Source organism: Camponotus vicinus, unplaced genomic scaffold (genome assembly GCF_025532165.1).
Source record: "Camponotus vicinus isolate PSW18456_S1 unplaced genomic scaffold, iyCamVici1.0 SCAF_10, whole genome shotgun sequence".
NCBI classification, from domain to species: domain Eukaryota; kingdom Metazoa; phylum Arthropoda; class Insecta; order Hymenoptera; family Formicidae; genus Camponotus; species Camponotus vicinus.
The window spans coordinates 12,498,679-12,515,081 of record NW_028141946.1 but is presented as its reverse complement, the minus strand read 5'-3'; the positions used below and the strand labels follow the sequence as shown (position 1 = coordinate 12,515,081).

General features: G+C 31.7%; 3 protein-coding genes across 3 annotated transcripts; 2 read left to right on the top strand and 1 right to left on the bottom strand.

The window, feature by feature from the left end:
• Positions 1 to 287: 287 nt before the first annotated feature.
• On the bottom strand, positions 288 to 1,499 carry LOC145960064 (uncharacterized). Its single transcript, XM_083079335.1, has 3 exons — positions 1,390 to 1,499; positions 965 to 1,314; positions 288 to 874 (listed from the first exon to the last, which is right to left on the bottom strand). Exons 1-3 carry the CDS (start codon positions 1,497 to 1,499, stop codon positions 288 to 290), a joined length of 1,047 nt encoding a protein of 348 aa, XP_082935461.1.
• A 45-nt stretch (positions 1,500 to 1,544) lies between these two features.
• On the top strand, positions 1,545 to 2,153 carry LOC145960783 (cytochrome c oxidase subunit 1-like). Its single transcript, XM_083080492.1, is given in 1 exon segment — positions 1,545 to 2,153. A coding segment is annotated over 1 exon segment (609 nt).
• A 9,068-nt stretch (positions 2,154 to 11,221) lies between these two features.
• Positions 11,222 to 14,976, top strand: LOC145960776 (uncharacterized). Its single transcript, XM_083080478.1, has 10 exons — positions 11,222 to 11,294; positions 12,163 to 12,290; positions 12,383 to 12,587; positions 12,664 to 12,725; positions 12,802 to 13,014; positions 13,348 to 13,495; positions 13,697 to 13,900; positions 14,116 to 14,271; positions 14,361 to 14,482; positions 14,626 to 14,976. The coding sequence occupies exons 1-10, from the start codon at positions 11,222 to 11,224 to the stop codon at positions 14,974 to 14,976; spliced, it is 1,662 nt and encodes a 553-aa protein (XP_082936604.1).
• Positions 14,977 to 16,403: the final 1,427 nt, after the last annotated feature.

The following is a 16,403-nucleotide window of genomic DNA, read 5'->3' as shown; positions in this document are numbered from 1 at the left end:
ACGCGCCTATGACTACTTTGTAAATAACATTACTTATAAAATCATGACATTTATAAAAATAATTATTACGAAACCATAACTTAGAATTTAATGATTTTTTCAATGCTTGAGAATGCTGACGTTATATGGACGTCATATATAGTTATATCAGAAATTTAACGCAATTATATATGTGCATATACAATCGTGCTAAATTTTGAATATAATTATATGATGATATATGATCTTATGTACATTTTTTTCGGATTATCACAACTATGCGTTAATTACTTGACCTTGGAAAGCTCTCACATATTGCCAATTGAGGACACAAAATACTGTTTCAGATAATTGCGCATACCTTCCGACACAGAGCCACCTCGATTAGCTCCAGTCCTACCCAACTCTTTGAAAAATTGACCAGAGCCAATAGTCCTCCACCGACCGTCATGAATAAGTCCATTTTCATCCTCAACATCGAGCCAATCAGGAGGGCAATATTGAGAAACAGATTCATCATTGCCATTATTAGAGCTCATAATAAAATTATGGAGACAAACAAGAGCTTTATATATCTCTTCTACATTTGCAACGGAAAAACATAATCGTTTATGCAAAATATGCCAACGTGATACTAATATTCCAAATGTGTTTTCTATGCAGAGGCGTGCCCTAGTAAGTCGGTAGTTGAAAACACGCTGCTCGTCTGTTAATCGATTGCGTCTTGCATAGGGGCGCATGAGATACGTAGTAAGGGCCTCATCAGCCACAATCACATGCGGAAAAGGGATATCTCTCCCTGGCAAAGGTATTGGTAGTGGAAGATCAACATCACCAGAAGCGAGATCTGCAGCCAATTCAGAATTTCTCCACACACCACCATCACTGATCGAACCTGTAAATTACATTAAGTACACTTTATTGCTCACGTTACTATTAATTTGTTTTCTGTCAGTTATTACAAGAAAGGATTACTATTACTCACCAAATTGTCCAATGTCTACCCATGTAAATTTATAATTTGCATCACAGAGTGCCAACAGCACTATACTGAAATATTTCTTATAATTATAGTACTGTGAGCCAGAGCATGGAGGCTTCTCGATTGCCATGTGTCTGCCATCAAGAGCACCAATACAGTTTGGAAATTGCCACTTTAACATGTATTCTTCACTTATTTTTCTCCAGGCATCAGCATCTAGTGTGGGAAGCACAATAGGTTGCAGGGCAAGCCATATAGCACGACAAACTTCTGGTACTATTTTGCAGACCGTAGATTTTCCAACTCTGAATTCCAGATGCTTTGTTCGCATGCTCTCTCCTTGAGCAAGATACCTACACAAAAAAAGATATTGATTAATATCAGATAGAGAATGTATAAATTTTTTTTAAATGCAGATTTCTCCTTACGTCAAGACCAAGCCTAAACGAAGCCTGGGTGAAAGAGGAGTCCGGTTGCTGCGCTTTTCCAGATATGGACGCACTAAATTAAGCAAGAATTCAAATTGCTCCGGCCACATGCGAGTATATCCGAAAAATTCTTCGTGATCATTAATAATTAGCTCATGAAATAGTAGCCTGATATAGCCTATCCCCGTATAAATAACATAAGATTTTGATTACTCCCCCCATCAATCTCCCTTCTAATTCTAAGAAATTTTATTAATGAGGGATCTGGAACAGGTTGAACTATTTATCCCCCTTTAGCATCTAATACCTTCCATAGGGGCCCATCTATCGATCTAACTATCTTCTCCCTTCATATTGCTGGTATATCCTCAATCCTTGGGGCAATCAATTTTATTTCAACAATTATAAATATACATAATACTAATATCTCATTAGATAAAATTCCCCTCTTAGTTTGATCTATTCTTATCACAGCAATTCTTCTCCTCCTATCCCTTCCAGTCCTAGCAGGGGCTATTACAATATTACTAACAGATCGAAATCTCAATACTTCCTTCTTCGATCCATCTGAGAGGGGAAACCCTATTTTATATCAACACTTATTTTGATTCTTTGGACATCCTGAAGTATACATTTTAATTCTCCCAGGATTTGGTTTAATTTCTCATATTATTATAAATGAAAGGGGAAAAAAAGAAATCTTTGGGGCTCTTGGAATAATTTATGCAATCATTACTATTGGATTTTTAGGATTCATTGTTTGAGCTCATCATATATTTACTATTGGATTAGATATTGATACACGAGCCTATTTCACATCAGCAACTATAATTATTGCTATCCCAACTGGAATTAAAGTCTTTAGGTGAATCACAACTCTCCATGGATCAAAAATCAATTATAATTCATCTTTATGATGGGCCATAGGCTTTATCTTTTTATTTACCATTGGGGGTTTAACCGGGGTAGTACTTTCTAACTCCTCCATTGACATTATCCTACACGATACTTATTAAGGTTGAAACCCTGGTCTCGTCTGCGTTTGTTCACGGGTCGTATCCACCACCTCCGACCGATAGACTTCTTTGTATGAATGCATCTTTGTAAAATCAGAAACTTGCTGCATAACAGCATAAATAATATAACAAGTTCTATTTTTCGCAAATCCATGACTTAATTTCACAAATGACGTACCAACAATGCTATTAAACATTTGTCAACACTGATTGGCTTATAATTCTTACTATACGCTATTGTAGACACTCGAACGTAAAGCGTCGTCTACAATGGCAGTAAAGTAATGAATTTAGGGAGTAGGCATAAGACATAGGTTGTAGGATTAAGCCCTTCTTCTTAGACGCAATCGATTAACAGACGAGCAGCGTGTTTTCAACTACCGACTTACTAGGGCACGCCTCTGCATAGAAAACACATTTGGAATATTAGTATCACGTTGGCATATTTTGCATAAACGATTATGTTTTTCCGTTGCAAATGTAGAAGAGATATATAAAGCTCTTGTTTGTCTCCATAATTTTATTATGAGCTCTAATAATGGCAATGATGAATCTGTTTCTCAATATTGCCCTCCTGATTGGCTCGATGTTGAGGATGAAAATGGACTTATTCATGACGGTCGGTGGAGGACTATTGGCTCTGGTCAATTTTTCAAAGAGTTGGGTAGGACTGGAGCTAATCGAGGTGGCATCTGAAACAGTATTTTGTGTCCTCAATTGGCAATATGTGAGAGCTTTCCAAGGTCAAGTAATTAACGCATAGTTGTGATAATCCGAAAAAAATGTACATAAGATCATATATCATCATATAATTATATTCAAAATTTAGCACGATTGTATATGCACATATATAATTGCGTTAAATTTCTGATATAACTATATATGACGTCCATATAACGTCAGCATTCTCAAGCATTGAAAAAATCATTAAATTCTAAGTTATGGTTTCGTAATAATTATTTTTATAAATGTCATGATTTTATAAGTAATGTTATTTACAAAGTAGTCATAGGCGCGTGATAACCAGATTCTATTTTAGTTGTGCCATACGTGCTTATATAATTCCATATATGTTTATAAAAAAAAGTATATTGCGTGTAATATGATATTAATATAATTTATTTTATATTATAATTAAACTTTATATTTTTGTAATAAAACATTTTTACAATAAAATATTTTTGTTTCTAAAAAATACGAGTATTTTCATGTTATTTTTAAGTTATTTTTTATAGTAATATTAACAAAACCGTGTACATATAAATAAAATATTTCTTTGGTTTTCGAAAAAAAATCATAATAATTAGAATTATCACTTTCGAAATTATAGCAAGTAAACTCAAAAGTTATTAATAAAAATCACAGACCATCTAAATGCTAATCACTTATGCCTCACTGAATTTATTCACTCTTTTTAGAAAAATCATTGATATATTGCAATATACTAATGACGCATTCAAGTTGAGCATGTTCAGATATTGCACTTAGTGCGAATCCTATGATACTCAGCATGGCCTGAGTACCAGAAGATACATTATTAATCACTGATGGAGTATTTTGTGGTGAAGGTGAAGCTATAATTGCTTGACCAATCTTTGCTGCAAGCTCCGTCAATCCCTTGCTCTGCTCGATTAAAGACTTATTGACTGCATCTGCTTCCTGCCGTTTCTTGATTGCAAAGGAATCAGATGGAGGCACTTTCCGCTTGGTACTAATGTTGGACATAGCTCTTTGCACCTGTGCAACTGTATTATTGCTTCCAACCCCCGAGATAACTGAGGAAGATGTTGCAGAAGTTGGTGTTACTGGAGATGGTGTTGCAGGAGATGGTGTTGCAGAAGACGATGAAAAGTGGCCCTCAGACACATCTGTAGAACTTTCATCAGTACCTGAAAATGTAACAGAGAATACTTCAGATTATGTTACAAAGACTCGGCAATGGGTCCTTTAACCTCCTCACCTGTAAAATTTGTAAGCAAGTTTGAATTCTGACTAAACATGTCTGAATTTGCAGATGCTGAAGAGAAGGGAGAAATTGTGCGAAGTGTTATCACTTGACCATCAGAAGGCATAGACGTAGACGAAGAAGATGTACGAAGTATTGACATTTGACTATTTGCAGAAACTTTGGATTTGTAGTTGGATGAGGTTCTGCGATCACATTACTATTCATTATGTATCGGCATTCGTCATGCAGAACTTCTTATTAGATCACAACACTTACTTTCTAGGTTTGATGATGTCCTCCAAGAATGTGAGATCTTTGTATAGCAGCCACGTTGGTGTGTATGTGGGCTGATCCGCTCCAGCTCCAGACCTCAACATAGATTGCACAACTTTCCTCCGCTCTTTCCCAAAGCGTTGCCTCAGGGTATAAAATTTTTTCTCAGCAGCAGGACCTAACAAGTAGATTACGTTTTATTCTAGTAAAATACAAATTTTATTATATTTTCTTTTTACAGTGATTAAAGTTATAACCTAAAAGTTATTACCTAACCTAACTTCCTACATTATGCCAAACACGTTCATCAACAATTTATTATCATTCAGAGATTACATTTTAACAATAAATCGCTATAAAACATTTCAAAATAACCAAACTAAATTTACCTTCTAGTGGGTGAGTGAGACTCGCACCGATCTGCACCCATGCTTCGGTTTTCACATTTCCATTGGCATACAACTTTTCGGTTTTATCGTACAAAAACCGGTTAGCTCGGACCATGGCAATTAGTTCTCTGTCAGTACTAATAACATCTTCGTAAAGTCTTCAAAAAGAGATTCCGTGTCTGACATTGTGTTTATATCATGTGTTTATATCGCGCTATAAAATTATCTATACTGATGCACCGCTAGATCAAATGTCTTTATTTACTGCCAATCTCTCATTGGTTGAGAGTAAAGGAGTAGACCGTAGGAAATGAATTTGAACCATTTCGCTTACAGCCTTACTCTACGCCCTACTATACCGGAACACCAGCTTACTTCGATGTCTAACGACGTGTTACAGCTTTAATCCATTAATCCTACCGCCATTGTAGACGACGTGTAAGAAGGGCTTAATCCTACAACCTATGTCTTATGCCTACTCCCTAAATTCATTACTTTACTGCCATTGTAGACGACGCTTTACACTTCTGTTACTCTTTCCTTACATTCGACTTACGCTCCGATATTTATTTTCGCCAGGATTATTCATGTTTGTCGGAGAGTTCGATAACGTTTCGTTTACGTTCCTTAAGGAGTTTGATGACGCTCCGTTTACATTTGAAAGATATTTCGTTCACGCTTGTCGGAGAGTTTGATGACGCTTCGTTAACGCTTTTCTAACACTTAATAGCCGCTTTCTTTACGCGTTCCGATGTTTCAATTTACGCTTTTTAATAGCTTCGTTTACGCTTCCGTCACTTTTCCGTTACATTAGATTTAATCTCCAATTCATGCTTTGTTAACGCTCGGTTTACATTTTATTTTCGCCAGGGAATTGTTCAAAATTTTACTGTACGCTGAATGTATCGTAAATGTAAAAAATTGATGATGACAGTACCTTCACAAAAATTGATTCGTGGTTGAAAATCCCCCGATAAAATGTGTTGCACACGTTGGTAATGATACGGACGTAATCCATTACACGTAAAGCGTGATGTACTGCGTATCGCGAAAAACCAAATTCGTGTGCCACATGACGCACGCTAGTTCCAGGATTTTCATAAAATGCACTTCGTGCTACATCTCTCGTATATTTTACTATTAGCAGAGCGGTCCATAAATATGCGTTCGTCTATAAAACGAAGATGGCTAATAAAATTGTAATTAGCAATTATTACTTTCAGTTGTTCTGGTAGTATTTATTTATACTACCAGACTAAAAGATATTTATGAATTATTTTAAATATGATAGATTAGATTTTTATCAAAAATTATTACTTTATTAGGTAACATGGAAAATAATGATATAGAATTGTTGATTCAACTTTTCATGCGGGTTATGTAAACTATGAACATTAATTACCCCATATTGGTTAATATACATTAATAAAGTATTATTTGAAAAGTTGGCTATTCCTTTCAGCTAAATTCTTTAAACTCATTGGTGGAAGTACTGCGCACATTATGATACGAAATATACTCAAAAAAGCAATAACAAATGATGTAGCCAAACATTTCAGCTGGGCAGGAAAAAAAAATAAACAAAGCTTTAAAGATTTGAGACTTTTAAAAATTATGATACGTAAGTATTTTTTTCATATAATTTGATATTAATTTTATTTAATTTGATTGATATCAAAATACCAAAATATGTAAGGTGTCTAAAAATTTTGAATACAACCAAGTATATAAGTAGAATACATCAATTTGAGCGAAAAGTTTCGTACTATTTTTCAAATAATCACGTAAAATTTTGAGATATTAATGAAAGAAGATTAGTGAAGTAACGCGCGATGCTGTGAGATGAGTTTTTGTAGGCACAATATTTAATAAAAAATGACTGAGATTGTTTCTTAGCAACAGGCTCACAATGCATCGAGAAATAATCTATGTATCGCTCGCATCATTACTTCACCTTTGATGTCAGCTAGTATCTCCTATTCGTGCTAAAAAGTTATGATATTTTACTCATTTTTCATGCAATTTTGTGATAGAGTTCGTCCTACATTTTGATTCACTAATCTTTTTTTAATATCTAAAAATTTTACTAATTAGAAAAATAGTATGAAATTGTTTAAGTTGGTATGTCTACTTACATACTATAGTTATGTTCGAAATTTTCAGACACCTTGTATATTTTCTTTGATTAATATTTAAAATATATAATGAATAATAGTTTTATATATATATTACAGAAGCTGTTCATATGTCTCATAACCGATAGTGACATTGCCGAATATGCATCGAAGTGACTAGCCCAAGCAAATGTTAGAATTATAAGGGATAAAGACGAAAATGTAGAAAAACAAGGATAAAACGCGAAAAAATAATATATTCTGTTTCATATTGATGAGCATTAGATTTTTTATTATTAACATATGTTTGAATCTGTTATCTGTTTCTTCTTTTTCTTTTAAAGTGCGCATAATATATATATATATATATATATATATATATATATATATATTATGCGCACTTTTTAATATGTAATACTATGTGCAATGCGAACCAAATGAGATTCTTTTGTTTTTATATATATATTTTATATATATATTTTTGAATGAAGAACGAGATTCTTTTGTTTTTATATATATATTTTATATGGTGTATCTTACTGATATTTTTCAATTTATAATATAATGAAATATATATATTTATATGAATTTTTATTATCTATTTATTTACTTTATACATAAAATAAAATACATATATATAACTCCAAATAATATTTATAAGTCAGTCATGACTATTATATTATAATCATTAAATAAAAAATATGTCAATAATATGATTGGACTGAATTTTTTGTGCCTAATATTTATCGCGTGAATTTATGTATATTATTTTTCCCTTAGCAAACTTATCGTTACTGTCGGTTTTAAAATGCAATCTCAAGCTAAAGCTAAAATAGTACAATTATATAATTAAATTTTATGTGATTGCTATTCTAGCTTCAGCTTGAGATACGTTTTAAGATCGATAGTAACACCGGATAGTTTGCTAAAGGAAAAATATACATAAAAATTCACGTGAAAAATATTAGACACAAAAAATTCAATCCGATTGGATACTGGCACATTTCTAAAGTAATATTACATATATATTTTACTGCAATATTGCTACAACGTTGCGTAGTAATATTTCTGAAAGCGGACATTTTACAGTTGCTGCAACCTTGCTGTAATCTTGCAGCAACGTTTTATAACATTTATGCAACGTTGCAATATTGCGATAAAACGTTGCCACAATGTTTCTGCAATCTTGTGCTGTATGGAGTAAATTGCGGCCGCACGATAAGTATTTTCTCCCGCTAGCCCGTATGCCACAATCATATCCGTATATTCCTGCAGAGTACACTTCATTTTCACTGTTAATTTACTACGCGAACACATGATTTTTACTAAAACTGTCTCAGCTCTCGCAGGCTGTTGCCAGAGTGCATACGCCAGCAGCATGCAACTACAGCTGAGCGGACATGTGAGTGTAATCATAATGCGCAGGCGCCGAGCTCACACGTACGCTTACACTCGCATGTCCGCTCAGCTGTAGTTGCGTGCTGCTGGCGTATGCACTCTGGCAACAGCCTGCGAGAGCTCAGACGGTTTTAGTAAAAATCTTATGTTCGCGTAGTAAATTAATAGTGAAAATGAAGTGTGTTCTGTAGGAATATACGGGCTAGCGGGAGAAAATACTTATCGCGCGGCCGTAATTTACGTGGAATGATTTTCCGGGCGTGCACGAGAGCCAAGTGAACGTACAGTTTTACGAGTTGTGCAATAATTATGTGAAACTGGGTATCGTGCATAATATCGGGATAACCGGTCCAGCAGTGCGTCTTCGTGTACGAAATGAAGAAAGGATTCTGGAAGCATTTTATGAAAATCCTGGAACTAGCGTGCGTCATGTGGCACACGAATTTGATTTTTCGCGATACGCAGTACATCACGCTTTACGTGTAATGGATTACGTCCGTATCATTACCAACGTGTGCAACACATTTTATCGAGGGATTTTCAACCACGGATCAATTTTTGTGAAGGTACTGTCATCATCAATTTTTTACATTTACGATACAGTCAGCGTACAGTAAAATTTTGAACAATTTTCACAAATATTTAAATTGGGAGTGGAATAGGCCTATGGGGGAAACCACTATAAAAAAAGCGCACCATGCTATCTACCGCAAGGTGGTGTGGAAATGATAGCGCATCATTTTCTCGCCACTAAAAGGACGGGTCATTTTTCGGCGCGGTATTGCGATATATCGCACGCCACCATCATGTCTCGGAGAGCGATCCGCCCATCGCTTCGCCGCGCGCCTAGTATAGGATTACAGTGGGACGACTCTCGTCGCCGCGCGCTTCTACTCACGCAGATTGGCCGATATTCTTTATTTAATTTTTCGTTAATTATTGCGAATATCACAAAGCAGTACAAGTCCTTCCTTCTTATTTTGAGCCAATCTACCTCATTACTTCGTATGGGCTAAAATCTCCATGACACCCTGTATAGGAGAAATGTATATATGCTGCGAACATTGCGGTGCGAAACATTTCAATTCTGAAAAAGTAACTAATAAAGGTAATTCATTTAACGATTGCTGTAGTCATGGAACAGTTGAATTAAATCCTTTACCTCAACCGCCGCATGAACTTTTTGAATTATTTACTGAAAATCATCCCAAATCAAAACATTTTTACAATCGTATTCGTGGATATAATAATTCATTTTCATTTGCATCGTTTAATGCAAATTTAGTAGATTTTAGTACGCAAAGACATGGACCTTATTGTTTCAAAATTCAAGGACAAATCTATTATCAAATTAATACCGCATTATATCCAGCATCTAACGAAATACCAAGTTATGGTCAACTCTTTATCGTGGATAATAATGAAGCGACAGAATGTCGATTACATCAAAATTCAAATCTTGATGAGGAAATTTTACATTCAGTAGATAATATAATACGTACGAATAATATTTTTGCACAATCTTATCGAATGATGCACGAAGAAATTCAAATGCAACAACAAATAACTGGAAATAATAATATACAAGAATTACAATTAGGAATTTTATCTAAAAAGTGCATCGATCGTGGCCGATACAATGTACAAAAGGTGAATGAAGTTGCAGCTGTTTTTTCTATTATGGCAGATGGTGAAATTCCTGAAACTTATATAACAATTTTTAATAAAAGTACTAAAACATTAAAACAAGTCAGTACGATGGACCCAAATGTAGAACCATGGATTTATCCATTATTCTATTCATATGGTAATCAAGGATGGCATGATAATTTACAACGTAAGAATTGTAATAAACGAATAAGTAGAGCTGCCTATGTAAAATATCGCATAGCTATACGCGATAATTTTAATATTTTTATCATGGGAAGACGATTATTTCAGCAATGGCTTGTAGATAATTATATAAAAATTGAAAAAGACCGAATTAATTATTGCAAACAAAATCAAAAACAATTACGAGCTGAGACTTATCAAAGATTAATTGATTATTTGGCAAACGCCGGTAATAATAACAATGCACACATTGGAAAAATGATTATACTTCCATCAACATTTGTGGGTTCACCACGTAATATGTTGCAACATTATCAAGATGCGATGGCTATTGTTCGGAAATATGGAAAACCAGATATCTTCATTACTATGACACGGAAAAAAAATTGTTTCTACCACAGCTAATTATGGTTTGCTGAAACTATATTTGCTGCTATAGCTACCAAATTTGCTACTACATAACAAATATTTGCTGCTATTGCTAATACGTCGATGCAGTAGCAAAATATCGTAGATAATCGCATGTCTGTTACAGTCATTTTATTTAGCAACATAAAGTTAACTGTCTTAGCTACTTAATATATCTACGGAAAAGAAAATTGTGTCTGTTATAGCTAATCATGTTTGCTGAAATTATATTTGCTACTAAATTTGCTGCTATATAAAAAAAGTTAGCTGTCCTAGCTATCTGATATGTCTCTTCGTCGATGAGACGATCGTTTTTCGTTTTCAACGACGCGGTATATGACGCAACAGTAGTACATGCAGTATAACACGCAATACGTTAGACTCTCCTGCATATTAGACGGACGTAATATTTTGTTAAACAGTTTCTTGTCTTTCGAAGCTTATTTCAAGAATATGTCGAACATAAGTGCGTGTAGTTTATTAACAAAATGGGGATTCTCTTCTGAAATAACAGCGAATTTTACAGGTAAGTACAGGTTAACTTATTTTCGACAAAAAAAGCAAGAGCAAGGACCTTAGAATGATTGTAATTTCAAGACAATGATTTCATGCTCTTTGTGTAATGTTTTAATTGTGTTTGTTTTAAGTAAGGCATAATACTGTGTTCAGGTCTTCAACCTCATATAATAGAAATCAATCTGAAATCTCGGTCTGAGAAATGTGTAATAAAATTTCTGCTCTTCCATAAAAACTGCGAGTTGATTGGCTATATATTTCTTAAACCAAGATCTTGGATCGATTTTTGTTATCATGGACACAAGGCTTTAAATATGTATACGAAACAATATTTACAAGAAATAAATATATGTATGTAAATATTCAAAAATAACAATTTTAGTGTATGACTAATAATACTAATAATATATGAACATTTTATAAATATTGTCTTGAACATTGCAAATCATTCTAGGACCTAATATAAGCTAAGACCTAATATACCTTTTCTCACGACAATCTATTCTCTTCTTTTACCAATTACAACATTTCACGCGTATTATCTTAATATATCTCATTAGAGTATAGTGTTATTTTGTAGTTTTATGTTTTTGTAATTATTAATTGCATAATATATTAGTTGCTGAAATTATTTAAAATTGTTTTACAATACTTTGCACAGTGTTAGAACTTTCTTTATAATATGTTTGTTTTAATTCCTATCTTGTTACTTGAGATAGTTAAGTTTTTCTCTCTTGTCGTTTGTAACTATTCATTACAAACAGTAAGAAACAAAATATTATATAATAAAATACATAAAATAGTCTTATTGATAATTTACTGTTTAATATTTAAATCTGATATATCTGATATATATGTATTTTTTATTTGCATTTTAGCTCAAGAAATTGAAATAAATCAATTTAATATTTTAACAGAAGAAGATCTGAAAAGTTTAATCCCAAGTATAGGACCTCGAAGAAAATTTCAAGGTATTGTAAAACAATATTTTTCAAATGAAAGACAGGTATTCATTTACATTTGACATTTTCTATACATTTCTTTGTTGAGGCAATTTATATTTCTATATAAATAAAATTGGCATAAATGTTTGTTAAGATTCAACAATCATATCCGGAAAATTCTAATATAATTCATCAAGAACCGTCAGTACAACAGGAACAAATAGAAAAAACTACACAAAAAGATATAGAGTGTAATACAAACACTCAAGATATTGTTATACACTATCTACAATCATTACCTGAAACCCAGCATAGTCTCTCAGACAACATCTCTATTGTTACAACAAGTGAACTTAGTGGTGAGAACAGAGAACTATCTAATCTAATCATTTAATATTAACGATTATTAAACAATAATAACTGTTTTCTGATTAGATGCATCACTTGAAAAAAAAATCAATCAATCACTGAAACGACGTTTGACTGATGATGAATATGTAAGAATGTTACATATTACATTAACAATAATATTTTAATTTGTTATGTTTCTTATTATTATGTTTATCATTGCAGGATCTTGAAACTGTGTTAAAAAAATCTGAAGAAGGCTTGTTGGTGCTAAGTTCATACCAGAAAGAAAAAAGGTTGAATAATGATATGCGAAACAAGCTTGCAAAACTAATTGTTAGTAATGAACTATCACCTAACATAAACTGCAGTATTATGAGTAGCAGAGCATTATTTTTAAGCGGAGAAGTACAAAAATTATTTCCTACTGAAGAAAAAGTAAGTTTAGCTCGTGTATAATAATAATAATAATAATAATAATAATAATAATAATAATAATAATAGTAATAATAATAATAATAATAATAATAATAATAATAATCATGTATAATAGTAATAACATAACATTAATAATATACATTAATAATAATAACAAAATAATAAAACACAAAAATAATACATATAAAATAAACAAAATATATATAAAAATAATAAAAAACAATTATACAATTTATATACATATAAAAATAACAGAAATAAATAACATAAATATACAATTTATATTGTTATTCTTGTCTGCAATTATCTTATTAACATTATTTGTTTTTGCAGAGTGTTTGGTATATAAAGAATAAAAAAGGAGAATCACAAGGAAGAGGTAAAATTCTTACAAAATATTATTCTATGCGAAGACAACTTATCAAAGCTGGTTTGTTGGCTATAAAGTCTACTATACCTACTACAACAATTGTAACTAAAAGTAAGTTTTGCTTAGAAAAGTTTAAATATGTTGCGAAAAAAACATGAATTTAGAGAGATATTTATATTAGTAATATACGTACGTTTGTGTTTATATATTGTTCTGTGTATATATATGTATATATGTATCTATACAATAAATAATGTTTATAACAACAAATTATTTACAAAGAATATTATTAATATTTATCATTACTTATAGATGATCTGAGTGATGATGACTTCGCCAATTATGAAGAATATTTGTTATGGCTGAAGAATAATTCTATACCATGGCAAAAAGTAACTACATACTGGATTCAGACTTCAAAAAAACGAGTTCAAGATCTTATAAATAATAATCAGCCTTGCCATGAGTATATGGGCCAGTTTCCAGCTCTCTCTGATTCATTAGGTTATCTATTAGTGAGTATATAACATGTAACTATAGTATCTATTAAATAATTCAAAGTATGGATTTTTAAATCACAGTTTTCACTTTTTTACTTTAGACAACATTGTATTGAACATAATTCACAAAACATATATATATATATATATATATATATATATAATATATATATATATATATATATATATATCGAAATAAAATTTTTTGCACTTGAAATAAAATAAAATGTTAATACAAATATTTTTTTAAGCTAGAACAAGATTTTGAAACATTACATCCAGATCGTAATTTAAAACTTTATATTGCTTGGCCACGATTATCAGAATTTGTAACTAATAGAGTAAATTCTAAAGCTAAAAAACGTTTGGATAATGTTTCGACACCTGGTAAGATTTTAATATTTTATTTTATAGTGATATTGTCTAATAATTATATTCAACTTATTTTTCTAGTAATATATTTTATATTTCTACAGAGGGTACCAAAATTGTAATTCTATCATTAATGCCTCATTTATTCCCTATAATCACAGTAAAAAAAGGTAAACCAAGAGATTGGAGACCTTCTAGAGAAGAAGCATTTTTTTTACATGTGAAGGTAAATATGCAATTAAATTGAATATATTTTCCAATTTTTCCTTTTCCACACGTTAGATTCTTTGGAATTAAAATCTATGTTATATTACAATAAAATTTGACTTTTTTAAAATATTATACTAGAAATACGTTTATATTTTGCAGACAATTACTGATCTGGATGCTAGATTAGAAGAGCGTGCGAAAAAATTGAAATCATTTGGTCTGACCTCACAGCCCGTTGCAGTGATAGTTGGTCCCAACTTTGATGAAATTCATCAGTGCTTCGTTGTAATCAACGAGTTAAGATATCAGGTAGAAACACCACTAAAAAGTGTAGACTTCGTGTTTAAATCATGTAATGCTTTAAACCTTCAATATCCTCCCGAAGTAGGACAACTCTTTATGTTTTTGCAAAGAGCTATATATGATTTTGAAACTTTATGGGATAAGCATAAAAATTCTCAACTTACTTCTAATGCTCTTGCTTTGATTGAAGAATACAAAAAATTATAAGTTCTTTTCCAAAAGTATTTCAATTGCAATCATGCCTACGTGTTTTTTATGTAAAGAATCAGAAACATCTGTCAATGGTCTATTTATGCATTTTGATTTGAAACATCATACTCATTTATTTACAGTTTTTAAATGTGATGAAAATGGATGTTATCGAAAATGGTCATTGCGAAATTCATTGCGAAAACATTTACTTGGACCGAATCATAACTTTCCTGCTTGGTCCTCTATTTATGAACATCCTAAATGTAATAATACAGAAATTTTTAATGAATATGTTGATCGGGTTGTTATGAATAATTCTGGTATATCGTCAACAACAGAAATTACTACCGAAAATATTGTTTGTCTAAAGTAACTCTTACTGAATTTGAATCTATTATAAAAGATCACAGTAATGCTTTTGTTGCAAAATTATATAATAAACGTTCAATCCCACGAAATCATATCCAATTTATTATTAATGATATTAGTGAACTTTTGATAAGTGGTCATATTGCTATCTTAAAAGAAAAAGTTATTTCACACTTAAATACACTTGGTTCTGATAATAAAACAATTAAAGAAATAACATCAATGTTTAATTGTGTAGAAAATCCATTCAATCATCTTAAAAATGAATATCAACGAGTTAAATATTATAAATCTTCTGGTAATTATATAGCTCCTATTAAATATTATATAGGAAATAGAAAGGTGTATAAAAATACTGGATCATTTGTTGCTGAAAAAATTGAAAAAGTTTATAGTTATTTCATACCTTTAAGACAAGTATTACAAAAATTTTTTCAACTGCCTGATGCCTTTACTACTACAATGCATTACATTAATTCACTTAAAAATTTGGATAGTGTGAAAAACTTTATTCAATCTGAACTTTGGTGTCGGAAAAGAAAGAACTTTGATAATGATACTATCGTTCTACCACTTTTCATTTATTATGATGATTGGGAAGTGAATAATCCGTTAGGCTCTCATAATGCTGCTCTTGGAGGAGTATATTGCTATATACCATGTTTGCCACCTGAATGCATATCTCGTTTGGAGAATATTTTCTTAGTTATTTTGTTTCTATCTCAAGACCGAAAAGAATTTGGAAACAAACGAATATTTGCACCTTTGATTGAGGAATTGAATTTTTTAGAACAAAACGGAATAACAATTACTGTAAGTGGTAATACTTATAAAATCTACTTTGTGCTAGGTTTACTATTTGGCGACAATTTAGGACTTCATACAATGTGTGGATTTCTTCAAAGTTTTCGTGCAAACTATGCATGTAGATTTTGCAAATTACACCGCACTTTTTGTGAAACTACCTGTTTTGAAGACGAAACTGTTTTCAGAACATGTACATCTTATATAACTGATTTAGCCTTAGAAAACAGTTCACTTACTGGAATTAAAGAAGAATGCGTCTTTAATGA

Bases quoted from the DNA above. Each gene is read 5' to 3' on its own strand.
- LOC145960064 (XM_083079335.1), bottom strand. From the start codon at position 1,499: ATGTGGCCGGAGCAATTTGAATTCTTGCTTAATTTAGTGCGTCCATAT. The intron at 1,315-1,389 runs GTAAGGAGAAAT...TTTTTTGTGTAG, and splicing joins CGTTTAGGCTTGGTCTTGAC to GTATCTTGCTCAAGGAGAGA. The intron at 875-964 runs GTGAGTAATAGT...TGTAATTTACAG, and splicing joins GGTAGACATTGGACAATTTG to GTTCGATCAGTGATGGTGGT.
- LOC145960776 (XM_083080478.1), top strand. From the start codon at position 11,222: ATGTCGAACATAAGTGCGTGTAGTTTATTAACAAAATGGGGATTCTCT. The intron at 13,015-13,347 runs GTAAGTTTAGCT...TTGTTTTTGCAG, and splicing joins TATTTCCTACTGAAGAAAAA to AGTGTTTGGTATATAAAGAA. The intron at 14,483-14,625 runs GTAAATATGCAA...TATATTTTGCAG, and splicing joins CATTTTTTTTACATGTGAAG to ACAATTACTGATCTGGATGC.